The sequence below is a fragment of the Nicotiana sylvestris genome, chromosome 4 (assembly GCF_000393655.2).
Source record: "Nicotiana sylvestris chromosome 4, ASM39365v2, whole genome shotgun sequence".
Classification (NCBI taxonomy): Eukaryota; Viridiplantae; Streptophyta; class Magnoliopsida; order Solanales; family Solanaceae; genus Nicotiana; species Nicotiana sylvestris.
Genome location: NC_091060.1, coordinates 72,227,444 through 72,243,913, shown reverse-complemented (window position 1 = coordinate 72,243,913; position 16,470 = coordinate 72,227,444). Strand labels below are relative to the sequence as shown.

Below are 16,470 nucleotides of genomic sequence, written 5' to 3'. Positions count from 1 at the left end.
ATATTTTCGAACTTAAAATATTCTTTCCCTTTTTTCCAGTCACCACATTCTAAGAGAATTGGACATGATCTGAAGTGGTTCTTGGCAACACTATTTGGTTGATGCATTTGAAATATCCATCCCACCTTTCTGAAATGAGAAACTTATCCAATCTAGATGCACACTGTTTCTGAACCATGTGTAACCACCACCATGCAGAGGGATATCAATTAATGATAACTCAATAATGATATTTGAAAATTCTCTCATAGCTCTTGTATTTCTGGCCTCTCCCAATTTTCTTCCATAAATCTGATAACATTAAAATCTCCTCCCACTGCCTAAGGTTGTGAAATAATTCCACTAATAGCTGCAATCTCATTCCATAAGGTTTTTCTCAACTTTCTATCACAAGGGCCATAAACCCCCATGAAACCAAATTGATGCCCCATGTTAATCTCTTCCAAAATATAGCAATATAATGTTGGCCCAAGTATTTGTCTATGCAATTCCACCTCCTTTTATCCCAATAAATCAGGATCCCACCACTCCTCCCTTAAGCCTCCAGTTCAACCCAATTTGACCAACTTGAGCCTCCAATTTATCTGATATAGGTAACACCAACATATTTCATTTTTGTCTCTACTAGGCATACTATGTCTGCATTCCATTTCTTCAACAAAAGATAGACCGTTTCTCTTTTCTCCTTATCATGTAGTCCCCTCACGTTCCAACAAATGCTTTTCAGATTCATTGAGTATTACTTAAAGCCCTCCTACCCTTGCTTCTTCCTCCACTACTAGATTCCCCTTTAAAACCCACTCCAAATTTTAAGGCTTTTAACTCCCTTTCACCCTACTTACCAGGAGAGGCATTACTTCTAGAAGAAGGCTGCTCCTTAGGTCTCCCATTTTCTATTCGTAGCAGCAATTCCAATAAATTTATCTTCAATTTCATAAGATTTCATCCCCAATTGCTTGCTAATCTTCATCATATTCCTCTTTAGCCATTTTGATGCTTCCATTTGATTCAACCTCTCTTGTATATTAATCCTCGTGCCACTACAACCTCAAAGTGTCTTGAACTTCTGCCACCGCAATCGGATCTATAGAGATTGGAAGGTCTGATTCAGTTTCACTATTAGAGAAGAAACATATCGACCAGCCTTCACTATCCTCAAATACCCCATTAGTATCATCTTCTTTCTCAGAGTACTCTGACCTTTGGCATGTATTTTCCACCATGTTTGTGTCATCTTCTTGCCCGGGATTCTCAATCCCTAGGCTTGATTCTTCTTCCCTTACACATGGATGCTCCAAATTTCTTGAATCTCCATTGCCTCTATCTTGAACCTGGACTAGGGTTAAAGTCTTAATTTTCGAAGTATGGGATTCTTCCGGGAATAACTCGACTACTAGTCTCAAGGGATCGTAATGTGTAAAGTCTTCAGACACTACACGGTTAAAAGGGTTTTGTTTTAAACTGCATTGGTTAATCCACTTGTGCCTAAAAATAAGTTTTCCATGTTGCCCTTTTTTGGCCCAACTTTATTCGACTTTCGATTTGGGCCTGAACAGACAGAAATACCATTCATATCTCCTGTTCCATAGTTATTATTAATCTGCTCAACCAATTTTGACGGACCAGGTATATCATTCTTACTCAACTCTTTCTCTTTCTTTGACACGTGTCCATTAATCATTTTTGGATTAAATTCAGAAATTACTCCTTTGTCTAGCATGCGAGAGTCACACATAACCCCTCTCGAAGCTTTTTTCTCCGTGGAAACACACGCAAACATTAATTCCTCCATCTAGGGACCATGTACCTTCTAGGGCACACTCCGGTGACTCCTAGTCAGATTCTGATCAACTTCAACCACCCACGATGGGGATTCCACCATATAGGAAATGTGAACAGTAAATTATCAACAAAGAACTCCAATTTTGCCGGCGGGATCTCGTCAGACATCTTAACACAAATTCTTGCCCATCTCAGATGTTTTCTTTGTCTTGTGTCTTCATCAATGTCCAAAAAACCTCCAAACCTGTCTCCAATCATTCTAAAAATATTCTACGACCACAAATGTGATGGGAAACCAAATAGTTTTATCCAAACATGATTGGGCTTGCAATTACTCCGGTAACATGTTGAAACAGAGGACCACCGTTCCAACCTTAACTCTTTATCGTAAAAACACCATTTTTCCATCTCAATTCTCTCATCTTCACTGTGTGATGGGAACTTAAAAGAGCATATTCGTCATTCAAATCTATCACCTTAACACCTGATGGGACTTTCCATACCTTATTTGCCCAGTTCTGTAACTCCCAGCAAAAAAAAAAAATTCATATCACCTTTGAAGGATCCTAATAAGCACTTATTGTGATATTCTACCCTGCTTTGTACGAAACCTGCATCAATCTTGAACCGACTCTTGTCTAGTGAATTATCATCGATTATCTTGATTTTATCTCTTGGACAAGCCTCCTTTTGCATTGTCAGCATATAGCTCCTCTCCTGGACATTCCTTATTGATATGTTGAAATTCATGGGCTTTGGCGATGAATGGATAAAGTGCATCCATTTTTGCTTCTCCTCTCCCGGACATTCCTTATTGATATGTTGAAATTCATGGGCTTTGGCGATAAATGGATAAAGTGAATCCATTTTTGCTTCTCAACAATGAAGTTATCAGTTATTATAAATGGTTCCTTGAAAGGTCTCTTTGAAACACAAAAGGGTTTAAGGCAGGGAAACCACTTTCCTTTTCTTTTTACACTGGTTGTGGAGGGCTTCGCTATAACGATGACAACAACAGATGTTCACATCTGGATTAAAGGTCTTAATGCTAATGTGAGAAATCAAGGGACTTCTCCATGAGGATGATTCTCTTATTTTTTGCGATCGGATAGAGACCAAATACTTTATCTCTGAATGATTCACTTATTCTTTGAACCCGTGTTCGGCCTCCACATAAACTACACAAAGAGTGTTCTATATCCTGTGAATGAGGTGAGGTACCCAACAATAGATTGCTGAAATTTTGGGACGCAAGATATGGTCTTCTCCTACCAAGTATCTTGGCCTTCAGTCGGGAGCTAAATCTAAAGCTACTGCAATCTGGGATAACATCTTGGCAAAATGTGAAAAAGAGTTGTCATGCTGGAAAAGGAAATATCTCTCTTGGTGGAAGGGTTAATTTACAGTGTGTTAAGCTTGCTGCCTACTTATACCATGTCCTTATTCCCTCTGCCTGCTTCAGTGGCTCACAAATTTGAAAAAATGCAAAAGGATTTCCTGTGGAAGGAAAAAACAAGGAGAACATGACCTTCAACTTGGTTAATTGGGGAGTGTTTACTACATACAAACGGGCAGGAGGGAATGGGAGTCAAGGACTTGAGGACTCAATCTTTAAGTTTGCAAAACAAATGCTTTGAAGATTCAACATGGAAGTTGGGCGTTTGTGCAGGAATGTTGTTGTTCATAGAATGGTCTTCTTAACCCGGAATAACCAATTAATGACTCCCTAGCTTTTGTGGTATCTGGAAACCTGTGATAGTGCAATGGAGTTCCTTTCAACTCAACAGTTCTGTGGAAATTGGAAATGGTATGAAAGTGAGATTTGGGTAGACCCATGGCCAGGCCAATCACCTCTAAACGATCAATATCCAACAGTTTTCACTGTGGGGCAAGACTACTGTTTTGAGAAGGAACTGTGGGGCAAGACTATGAGGCCTCAGTTTCATGTTGCAGATCAAAACAGGGTTGGAATATCATATTTTGACGGAATATACATGATTGGGAAATGGACAATCTATGCTCACTTCTATGCAACTTCATAACCCCCCATCCTTAATGCCAAGAACTGGTTCTCTATCCTGGAAATGGGATGCCAGAAGGAAGTTCTCTGTTAAGTCATGGTACCAGAAACTAGAACCCTTCCCCCATGGACTACTGGCCTTGGAATATATTTGGAAAAAGTCTTTGAAGGTGGAATGCTTCACTGTGGGGGAAGCTCATATCTTGCGCACAACCACCTCAGAAAAGGGGAATTAACATTTGCAGCAGGTGCCCACTTTGTGAAAACCATAACGAAGATACCAGACACCTCTTCCTCCACTGTTCGTCCACATTACAGATATGGAGCTTCATTTTCAACATTCTGGGAGTACACAGGCAATGCCAAGGACAACAATGGACATGATACAAAGCTGGCACTTCAAAGGATTTGGAAAGTCAAAACTAAAGATCTGGAAGTCTTTGCCCTCAGCAATATGTGGACTGGTGGATTATCTGGAAGGAGAGGAATGCAAGAATCTTTTATAGCAAAAAGGAATCTGTAATTAGTATTAAGTACAGATGTCAATCGTCAATTGTTTTTTGGTGCAACATGGCGATTGCAAGTGATATAGATGCCATTCACTTCTTAGGCTCATTGCACAATTTGTGAGGTAGCTATCATGTACAGTTTTTGACAGCATCTTCTTGCTGCTAATCTTCAATAGACTACTTTTAGCAAATCAAAAAAAAAGTACTGAGTAACTCTACTCACCAAGACTTAGGCAGATGAGAAAAATCATCTGTGTTTTTGACTAAACTGAGATTTGAACCCTGGTCTCTCATGGTTTTTATCTCACTTTATTTACCGGTAGGCCATATCCTTGGGTTGCAATTGTTGTAATTAGTCTAGCGATGTTGCTTCACTTCTTTTTTCTTTCTTTCTTTTTTCCTTTTTCTTTTTTTTGGGGTTATGGTGCTTGGCTGAAGTTTATGGATAATAAGCATTAGAATGATAGTGGAGATACATCTAGAGATCCGATATCAAGCTGGAAATCATGTTAATACATCGGTCCTAATTTATATGACTTTTCGTTGTGAAGCATATGTATACTACCTGATGTGATGTTTACTATACCAAACAAACTTTTCAATAATTATTTATATACTATTTTATAAGTAAAAGTCGAGGGTCTATTAGAAATAGTCTCTCAAGCTTCAAGGTAGGGGTAAAGTCTGCGTACACACTACCATCCACAAACCACACTTGTGGGACTATATTGGGTTTGTTGTTGTTTCTATAAGTAATAAGAGAACAATTTTTTTCCTCCACCACTACTCATATAAAAATATCAAATTAATTTCTTAAACCTCCTGCCTAATTAGATGGTGTCACATAAATTGGACTAGAGAAATATTTTATTGCCTAGGCGTCACGAAACAAAGAGAACCTTTTCTTCTGTTAAAAAACTTTACAGCTTGTTTGGATTGTTGTTACATGTCGTTTCATAATGTATCGTATTGTATTGTTTGATGAATACAATGTTTGGATAGATTGTATCGTTCGCTGTCGTTTCATGATGTCACCCACTAACAATATGAAGAATAAACTTGCAATATTACTAAGAAAAAATAGGATACGGAGTAGAATTATTATATAAAAATGTAGGATAAAGAATAAAATATGATTGTTTAATAATAAAGAAGGGCAAGATGAATGGAAAAAAGCAAAGAAACGACGCTACTACACCAAATCCGCCGTTTCACAAAAGTGGCACTTTTCGTCGTTACATAATGATTGATTTAACGATATGATACAATAAAACTAAAGTAACAATCAAAACAAACATTGTATTTAAATAAAGTAACAATATGATAGGTAACAACCATCCAAACAAACAGTTAGTGACAAGTTGAACCCCACGGGTGGAAGGAGACTTATCCGACTTTCTTTTTAGCATTTTGTACACCACTTCTTTGTAAGTTTTCTTTTCCTCAACAGATTGTTTTATTTGAATATGTTTAGTAGCATTCAATGATGTTCAATCGTATTTTATTCTATTAATTTCATCCATAATAAAATCTCAAAAGTATGTTTAAGGGCTTTAGGTGATGTTTTCTAAAATTCAAACCCAGAAATTCTAAAACAATTCCAAAACCACTTTCACAAAAGTCAGTCCAAACACTCAATTGTTTTCAGATAAATAGAAACAGAATCAATTCTCCCGGAGAAAAAAAAAAGAGTATTTTCTAATTTCAATAACATGTATGTTTTGTATGATGGGTATTCCTCATAAGAGGTTATTCTTGGTAAACCAAATGCTACTATATTAATGATGGGACATACACTCAGTAGCCCAGTCTTACCAAACACAGATGCATCATTATCCAACTGAATTTGCTAGCGAACACACCCTTCTTTTTTACTTCAAAGTATATTTGGCTTATCTTAATCTTCCAGATTTGATGAATTAGTTAATAGGTAAACATTGGCAAGAATATTTAAATAGACATTTGAACTTTTCTCTTTTGCATCATTTTTCTCTTTCAACGTCTTTCTTCCTCATAGCGGAAACCAGATGCCTGATTTGCTCGAGCACACCCTGAAATTATTTTTTTGTTATTACTTTTTTCCCCATTTTTGCAGAGTGCTTGATCACATCCACAGCCTAAAATGCAATGCGTTCGTCGTCTCAAGCAAGCGACCCAAGGAAAACTCACCATATTCTAGGAAACTTTGAGCAAATTTTTTCATTTCTTACACCAGATGTTCCACTTCTCTTTAAAAGAGGGCTTCCTGGTTCACTGGTCAAGCATGTCCATCATTGAGGTTGGGGGCCGAACCTCAACCTGAACATTTAGTTTCCTTATCAAAACCAAAAAAAAAAGGATGTTTCACTTGTCTTTACTCCATTACTCATTTTTTATTTTGGGGGGGGGGGGGGGATTAGGTACTTCTTGACTCATCTTGTTTAATGTGACGTAGATCTACATGAATATATAGCATTAAATAATTCAGACAGAAACAAATACTTATTCTTTTTACTGTAAAATATGGTAAAATTTGGTGCTTCTTATTGAATTTTGAAGAAACACAAAGTTCACATGTCGTCAGCCTTGCAACCACTTGTCACTGACTTAAACCTCCAAAACTAAAATTTGCAAAGCATTCATTCCAAAAAAAATGAAAATGTAAAACTGCCATTTCAGAACCTTCTTTTGTTTCATATTTCGAAAAGGAATGAAATTATCTTTAGATGATTTTAGTAGAGTTATGGTACTCAAAGCATCAAACCTGGAATCATCTTTTTGAGAAAAAAGACTATGACTTACCAGGCCATGCAGATATTCCCATATGTTTCAAAACTGGTTGTGTGGGTACCGTACCATCTACCTCTAGAATTATCTCTTCCTCTGCAAGAGAAAGGTTGGACATCATTTGAGGTCCGCTGAGATTCTGAACTGCCTTTATCACCCTGCAGTAGGAAATGAGGAAACAACTGATAAGTAATCATTCATCTAAGCGCCAGATCTTAGTCTGGATATACCAAGACTTCATATCAAAGCAAGTCTATAAGTGCATCCAATTCGTAAAGTTCCTAAAACAAAATATTACCATGACGGTTCTGCTAAAATATGTCCAAGCCTGAGTTATCAACACAGGGGAGAGAGAGAGAGAGAGAGAGAGAGAGAGAGAGAGAGAGAGAGTCAACTAGAGACAGATCTATGATTTTTTCCTGCTGATGGAAAACTTAAATCATGTATTATTATAACATAAATTAGAACTGTTGTGAGATTCTCTATTTCTTGGTATACTCCTTGTACACCAAAATGGGCATGTTTTTTGCCTCTTTTTAAATGAAATTTATTACTTTTATCCACACAAAAAAAAAGAAACATAAATTAGAAGGCCAAAATTAGAAAAAATCACATCTGATGCTTTTGTTAACATATTTATAAGCTATCAGATAACTAAACAAAAGGAGCAATAATTTCCTCTCTATTTTATGCTACCGTAAAGAAAACAATTATAAAATTGGACCAAATTCAGAATAGAAAATTCAACAATACTTTGCTAGAGTGAGAAACTCCCCTTCTCCCTAATTGTTGTTGCTGGAAACAAGACATCTGAGATCACAGAATGCAAAATTTGAGACAGATTGCTGGTACAAGTGGGTCGAAAGAAAGATCAACTTTGTCAGTCGAATTCTAACAAACTCCTCACTGCTTATCCATGTTTGTCTAGTCCTACAGCAAACATCAAAATGAACAGGCAAACTTTGCAGGAGATGGAGAAGTGGGAGTAAGTGCATGAATATGTCTTCCAAAACACCAACGACTTAGGGAGATATGTGCAAATAGTTTCAACAAATGAAGCTAGGAGAAGCATGATAATAGTCCCGGAGCCGATTGAACAACAAATTTTTAAGAAATTCGAAATGACATACCCAAGATTTCTAGCTCATCTTTATGCAGTATCACTGCATATGAATTATTTTCATATTTAAATATATCTTTAAGCGGCTTTCCAAGTTATATCTAAATAATGCTTTCCCATCCTTCGAGCATCAGGTAAACTCCATCTTGTAATGAAAGTTCTAAGTCTTTAGTGAAAATTTTGTCCTTAGTTGAGGACTTGAAACCAACTAATCTCAAAAGATATGTGACCAGCTTGATTTCAATTTTTGTGAGAAAGTAAAGTACCCGAAGAACAAAAAGGTAAAGTGGGGTTCAACAACTAATGCTCAGTAATGGACCATACTTTTCAAGACTCCGAAGGTACTTGTCGTATATAAGGAAATGAAGCCGATGACCTGAAGAACTTGCTAGGACATCGAAAAGATTGTGAACTGTTATAATGTCTGCAACAATAGCACAAGCAGGAGCTATTCGTGAAAATGAATCTGCACCAGCCGTCTTTTTATCATCAACCTGGCAAGAGACGAGAAATAAGTGGATAAACAAATGGCAGCAGAAACTTCAAGAAAAAACATGATGCCATTCTGAGAAAATTATTAGCAGTTAATGCAACCCCAAGAAAGAACATATTTTTCTTTCTTTAGATATAAACGAATTTTTATTTCTAATGCCTTCAAACAGTATAGAACCTTCTATAGTGGAGGTATACAATTTTCTGTCACAGAAAAAAGTAGTAACCTACAAATGTCTACTCCAAAAATAGATACTAAATGAAGGAAAATGTTAATCCATTACAACCTGAACAGCCATATTTGTACAATCCGAATAAAACAATGACCAGCTATCTTCATCCTCTACTTCCCTCTCATCAGAAGCAGCAGTTTCCTGTGAAGACAAACCCATGACGGTATCGTCAGAAAATTAGACGTACAAATGGACAGCCAAACCTATAGCATAGCAACAGGAATTTAGAAATTGAGAAAAGAAAGCAATCTTGAAAAAGAGCTACTAAATGATATCTCATGTAGTTTAGTACTTGATTTCCAACACCAGGAGCCTCCCATGCTAGCATCATGTCGAACATCAAGCGACGGAAGTCCTTATCGCTCAGATAATCAGGCTGTGTGGTTGCCACTTGAAGAGCTTGGAAGGAGCAAAATTCCAGAAAGTTCCTTGCATATATCAGTAAAGGTTGTTTAACATCATCAGGAAGATCTGAATCAAACTGATGTTGCAGCTCTTCAATATGTAACTGCAAAATCCTGCAGTTGAGGCAGAGTAGACAATAAGTTAAGACATCTCATAAACAAATATCTTAGCTTACAGGAAAGTTTAAAACTCTAGTGGCACTGTGGCAAGATTTTCACCAAGTCTCCTATTTCGATTTCTACAGAAAAAAGTGAAAAGGGTAAAAATTCTATCACAGATTTCTTTCTCGGAAAGGCTTTAAGGATGCTTTTCGAATGTGGTCTAGTATGTCTGTGGATTATGAACAGAATAAAAGAACGTGCAGTAACCAGAAATAATAATTGTCAGGAAAATTCTGAAGAATACTTTTTACTGGGAAATTGATAGAGTTAATCTATTGTCTGAGAAGCTGGGGATCGTGGTATCCAAGATGACAGGACCGATATTTTGCTATGGACAGCCAAGACAGATGAGAGGTTCCCTGTAAAATTTTGTCACTAGTTGCTGACAAATCTGAATTATATGAAAAATGCATAACGGCCTTGGAAAATGCTACAGAAAACAAGAACCCCACCAAAAGCGGCATTCTTTGGATGGACAGCATTATAAAATCCGTGCCTACGCAAGGTAATTTACAAAGAAGAGGTTCAGTTTATATAATAGGTGCACTTACATAGAATCTGTGGACCATCTTTTTCTACATTGCTATCTGACCTGGCATAATATGAGTATGTTTCTGAACTTGCTTGGGCGTGCAGTGTATTATGGTAGGAAGCTCAAAAGAAGCATTATGCAGCAGGGTCAGAGGATAACGAAGATACAGAGACCAGTTTGAAGAAAAATTTCATTTTGGATTTTCTTTTTTTCTTTTTATGAAATTCCCCTTTGCATTTTGTGGACAGTGAAATAGATAGGAACAGTAGAGGTTTTGATGGAATAGAGGATCATATATCCTGTATATAAATGTGTTCAAAATCTCTACTTGGTGCTAGTTGAATCCTGTTAACATGTTAGATGATATATTGAACATGATTGACTTATCTTGCAATTGTATGGACTCAGTCTAGACTCTGGTGCAATTATGCAAGCCTTAGCTTAGTGCTGGTATAGTAATAAAACTATTTATCAACATAATAATTATCAGAACAAAATCAAGAAGAATAGACACACATCTTGATTGAATTATGACGTCGCTTTGTACCAAATGATTTATCAGATAAAATCTTCTGACACCAATGGTTTAGTAGAAAATTTATTCTCCTAACTGATTAAAAAGAAAAAAAATTCTTAGACATCTCTGCCTTTATTAAAACTTAAAGTGACAGCCACAGATATAAGAAGAGTGCCACAGAAAACATGCACTAAGCATCCTTTCTCCCAACAAAAGTGAAAACAAAAGAGGAGCTAGAGCTTTTACGTTAGATGGACCAGTTTTACCTTCATCATGATTGAACAATTCTGTTGAAATTAGTTAACATGAATTCCATATCTTTTAACCAAAGCCCTTTTAAGAAAAGGAAGCCACGCTACAGCTTAAATTCTCTATTCTTTGTGTGCTTGACTCTTTTATATTAAAACCTAAGCTCCAAGAAAAGGAAAAAGATGGACTTTGTTTTTCTTTTAATGAAGTAAGATTCCTATTTCCTAGCGGAATCTCTCTCCCCACCGCTTGGCTGTTAGAAAAAAATTTCATTCCAGTTTAGAGTTGAATGTTGATGTTAAAGATCTACTGTCACCCAACTTCTTGGCAGAAATGACATGTATATTCACGATAAGATAAATGACATTTGTATATTCACGAAAGGATAAAATGGTAAATGTCTAAAACAATACTAATTTAAATTGTAAGATTTATTAAAAGAACTTCCTACCAAAGAAGAAAGTATATTACCACATCAATTCCCGAGATAAAGAAATAGATAAAAGTATTGATGCATAACATTTTACTCGGCTCTCCAGTAGAGTTGATACTATTCAAGGACATCAGGACCCTAGAAAGTTACATAGAGGACATGAAACCAAGAACAATCACTAAATTCTGGGCAATCAAGAGAGAAGTGCAAGAGCCCCATTGTTCTTTAGCATCATATAGACTAAGGATGATTTCAAATTTAAATACCAGTGAAATCATGTTACAAACAAACATCATTAGTGATTGATGTCCTTGTAATATGGTTGATCATTTCAACCAAAAAGCACAACTAGCTTAATCAAGAAGCAGAGAATTTTTGTACATCATTTAGATGTTAGAAATGGGAAAAAAAAGACTACACCTCAATTCAAGCTACTTGGTTTTGGGGACAGCTTATGAATTCCCACAATCCATTTTCCTATTGGATCCATTTCATACATTTACTCAGTAATTTTGTGATCTCTAACACTAGAGTTCTCCATAAGTGTGCATGCGCTTCAAGAGATTTTAGGTCCTTCAAGATAACTTTCTTTCATGTGATTTTACGTCTACCTTACCAGTCAAAAAAAAAATCAGATCTAGCTCGTCTCATTTAACATGTTCAATAAACGTAAGACATGATGAAACTATCTCAAGTATCTTCTTTCATTTGTCCTCAATGTGTGCTACTCACACCTTTTGTAAAATGTGATCAGTTCTAATGTGTAGAAGCTCAATAAACACTCCCGTATAATATGGTTACTCGGACAATTATTCTATATGACTTGCCTTTCACTTTGGTGGCTATCATGGTATCAGTTCTATATGCTTTCTTTCATCAACAACGACTTCTACCAATACATGATGGCTGTAGAAAGACTAAGGTATAACAGGAACACTTGCCTAATGCCTGTACAACAAGCAGACGCAAATTTCAAGGTCCTGCTTTCTCACCGCCTTCATTGATGCACAAGGTAGTACCCAAAATACTAATGCAACTTCTTATGACATTTTGGAGTTGCCAAAATGTTTCATCCCTCCCTCCCTCCTCTCTCTCTCTCACAGTGTTGTCAAAAGCGAAAAGCTCTAAAAAGCGCTCTAGGTTTATTTGGGCTTTTAGCGCAAAGCACATTTAAAGTATGGGCTTTAGTTAAAAAAGGCGCAAGGAAAAAAATAAAAATTTATATGTAATTCAAGAACAAAGTAACAAATTCATTCATAATGTTTCCCTTAGAAGCTCATACACTTATTTCCAATTATATTTGTTGTTTAGTGCCGCTTGATTCAAGAGAGAACTCATGGGCAATGAGGCACAAACCTTAGTGCCTTGTCTTACACTAAAGCGCAACTTAAGCAACATGAAGCGCCCTCCTTGAGCTTTTCTAAGTTTCAGGGCTTAAGCGGCCTTAAATGAGACTTCGACTACACTGCTCTCTCTCTCTCTCTCCTGCTGATGCCCATGATACAAATGTAAAATGAGCAGGGGCGGATCTATGGAGAGGATGGGGGTGCCATCCGGTCAATTGGGTAGACTTTGACGTATGTACTAGAATTTCACGCAAAGAGATTGTCCATATTTGAAGAGTGGCAACCGAAGTCACAAAGTGACCCAAGGTGCCTTGGTCAAGGTACCACTTTTCCTGGTGCAATGCCCAAGATAGACACTTGTTTTACTCATTAGCAAGCTAATATTACTTTTACTCTTGACCTTGCTTATTCCTTTCTTCATTTTCTTTTCTTCTCTTTCTTTGTACAATACCATTTTTATTATTTATTTAAATTATAAAATCATATTTGCTTCTATATTCTTTTTCTAGATCTCGAATTTTTGTTTGAATTTGATTTAACCCTTTTGTTTCTTTTATCTATTTAATGTCAACTTTTCCTTGATGTCAAATAAAGGATCCAACATTTTCAGTTTACTTATCACCTATTTATTTATGCACCAAATATCTTGTAAATTGTTCGAATTAATTCAAAATGAATCGAACTAATTCTAAACAAAGCAAACCAACCAAATTTACCCCCTAATTCTAGGGTTGTGCATAATTTGGTAAATACCGAATTACCGTACCGAAACCGAAAATTTTGGTATTTGGTATTCGGTATGGTATTTGATTTAAGTTTTAAAAAATATTGGTATTAGGTATGGTATTTGGTATTTTAAAATGAAATACCGAAATACCGATACCGTACCGAAATATATATTATATTACACAATACACATATTATTAATTATAACATAAATATAAAATATAAAATTTTACTTTCCTTTATTCTCTAAGTTTATCAATTAACTCTAAGTAAGTAACAAAACATTTCTAATGATCAAATTTATTCTTTTATGTACAGTTTTCTCTCTCTAAGTTGACATTTGCTAGTTTTGGACAAAACTTTTGTCAACAAATGTGTTTCGCTTTGTACTTTTGAGTACTTTAATTCATAATATTACATTCTATGACTCTATTCACTAGTTAGTATTCAAACCGAATAAACCGAAGTTACCAAACCGAATAAACCGAAACCGAAAGGAGAAAAACCGAACCATACCGAATTTAATTAGATACGGTATTGGTATTGCATTTTAAGAAACCTAATACCGAAAATACCGAACCGAAATGTCTAAATAGACGGACGAACACCCTACCTAATTCAATCTCCTTGACGAGTGGTAAGTTTAGTGTCACCGGCAACCATCAAATCATGGATGCACCTCTGAAAATAAGCACATTCGCATTGTAATAGCATGCGAACATAAATATTAAGTAGATTATTGAAACCATCTACCCCAACAGGATTTGTTTAAACTTCAGCATGGGCACACTGGTAATAGCAGCCTCGTGCCTTATGTTCAATCGCATTTCAGAGACAATAAGCTACTAATACATTTGTATGCTTCTACATGGAAAGAAAAGGAGTTTACTTGCAACAACGAGAGACAACAGAGTTTGCGAGTGGAGAGAGAAAAGTTAAAGGCTGATAAGGCGGAGTGGTGGCTACATCATCAACACCTTCATTGTCACCGTTACGCATTTTGCCGCTGAAAAAGAATATGGATTTCAACGCTAACATACTCTTAATCTCGTTTCCATTGCTCTTCTGCTTTTTACTTTTCCCCAATCCCAGTGCATTCTCATTCTCCATCTTCCTGTTTGCCTTCACTTCTCTCCTTTTTCCTACTACAGGCTTCAGATCGATCGCCGGGCGGTTGCCGCCGGCGGATAGATATGGTTCTAATTGGTAACGGATTTTATTATAGGGATTAGGGAATAGGAAAGGCAAGGACGCGCCAATCGCGAAATCAGAACTTGTCCTGTCACGAGCTTTGGCTTAGCTAGAAAATTGGTTGGCCTAGCCATTGTTTTGGGTCGACTATTAGGTCAGCTTTTAAATTATATTACTCCCTCTGTCCACAATGAGCTATTGTCAATTTACTAAGTTATCAATTTACTTTTTTATTTTAGTCCAAAATAAGTATTCATCTATATAATTAAAAAAAAATTAATTTATTTTTTCAAAATTATCCTTATGTACGTATTCCTAAAAAATTTTTTACTCCTCACATTAAATTATGCTACAATATTTAATTAAGGGTAATTTAGTTACACTAACTATTTTTATTTAGAATTTAGTATTTCCTTATTGGGTGTGTCCAAAGCAAATTGGTCACTTATTATGGACTGGAGGAAGTAGTGAAGTAGCTACTAGTCCGTTTAAACGAGAGTAATTTGATGTTTTTGCCTCCGAACTAAAAATGTAAATCTCACTTTATACTCATTAAGTCCAAACTATTTACCCTTTAATACTCAAACCTAGACTATTTACTTTTCCAACATATGCGGCTTAGATTATTTACCCCGCCCATGCATTAGCTATTTGCTTCTCAAAGTCCTAAAAATCCAGTTGATTCGTCTGCAATGGCGATGTTTGTGTTCTGCAGGATTACAAGAAGGTCATCAAGAAGAAGAATAAGCAGAAGCTAAACTTGAGGATTCCTTTTTCTCAACTTTCTCCCTGTAAGTCTTGAAAAAGAATTAATCTTTAAATTACTCACAACATCAAGATAGATCATTTATTTATATATGTGTGAATAATGGATAAGAAACCCCCCCCCCCCCTTGTTAAGCCCAAACTATTTACCATTTAATGTCCAAGCCTAGACTATTTACTTTTCCTACATATGCGGCTCAGATTATTTACCCCGCCCACCCATTAGCTATTTGCTTCTCAGAGTCCTAAAAATCCAGCCGATTCATCTGCAATGGCGATGTTTGTGTTCTGCAGGATTACAAGAAGGTCATCAAGAAGAAGAATAAGAAGAAGCTAAATTTGAGGATTCCTTTTTCTCAACTTTCTCCTTGTAAGTCTTGAAAAAGAATTAATCTTTAAATTACTTCACATCAAGATAGATCATTTATTTATATATATGTGAATAATGGTTAAGAAACCCCACCCCCCCTTGTTCTTGTTCAACAAGATTTCTGAGTTGAAGGATGGCTTAGCACAACAGTACAAGGATTCTAAATTTCTGATTACTCAATATTTTTGTGTAGAGAACTTCTAGTACTTTTTATTTTTATTTTGTATAATATTGGCCTCAGATAAGCTTAAATGAAGCAAAAGGGGCATGGTTCATATAACCGACCCCAACTTGTTTAATTGTTGCTGCCGGCCTTTCTGCACTTCCAATTGGTCAAACTGATACGTAGTTATAGATATTCTTCCTTTCATATGTCCTCTCTCCAATTATTGTATTTGACATTTTTTGTCTTCGATCACCCAATGGTTTGTAATTTTCTTTGGTGAAAAGTTTCTGACATTGATTAAAGTGGGTGTTATTAAAAATTGCTTATAGTACCTTCTGGAGTTCTTATTAAATTTTAATCGCATTTGGAGCTGATTTGAGGTGATTTGATATCGAATTTTTCAGCTGAAAATTGAAAAAGAACACAATTACCCAACCGCTACGGTATACAATATATTGTAGGAGTATATGGCTATACTGTAACAATATACTATTATAGTATAGAATATACTGCAACGGTATACTGTAATTATCGAAGAAGAACACATTACCTAATAGTATACTACAATGCTATACAAAAAACTATAATGGTATATTATAATAATGTGCAATATACTGCAACAACATGTTGTAATTGTATACGATATACCATAATAGTGTACTTCGACTACTATTTGTTGAATCATTT

The 16,470-nt window shown here is 36.0% G+C and overlaps 1 protein-coding gene across 1 annotated transcript in view; it reads right to left on the bottom strand.

Annotated features, from left to right (window-relative positions):
- Positions 1 to 14,611, bottom strand: part of LOC104213927 (uncharacterized) — a 58,679-nt gene extending 44,068 nt beyond the window's left edge. Inside the window, exons 1-5 of the mRNA XM_070172013.1 lie at positions 14,181 to 14,611; positions 9,215 to 9,440; positions 8,977 to 9,063; positions 8,522 to 8,691; positions 7,093 to 7,235 (exon numbers count right to left, since the gene is read on the bottom strand). Coding sequence (XP_070028114.1) covers positions 7,093 to 7,235; positions 8,522 to 8,691; positions 8,977 to 9,063; positions 9,215 to 9,440; positions 14,181 to 14,401 — 847 coding nt within the window. The 5' untranslated portion in view covers positions 14,402 to 14,611. The remainder of the gene's footprint in view (positions 1 to 7,092; positions 7,236 to 8,521; positions 8,692 to 8,976; positions 9,064 to 9,214; positions 9,441 to 14,180) is intronic.
- Between the last annotated feature and the right edge of the window lie 1,859 nt (positions 14,612 to 16,470).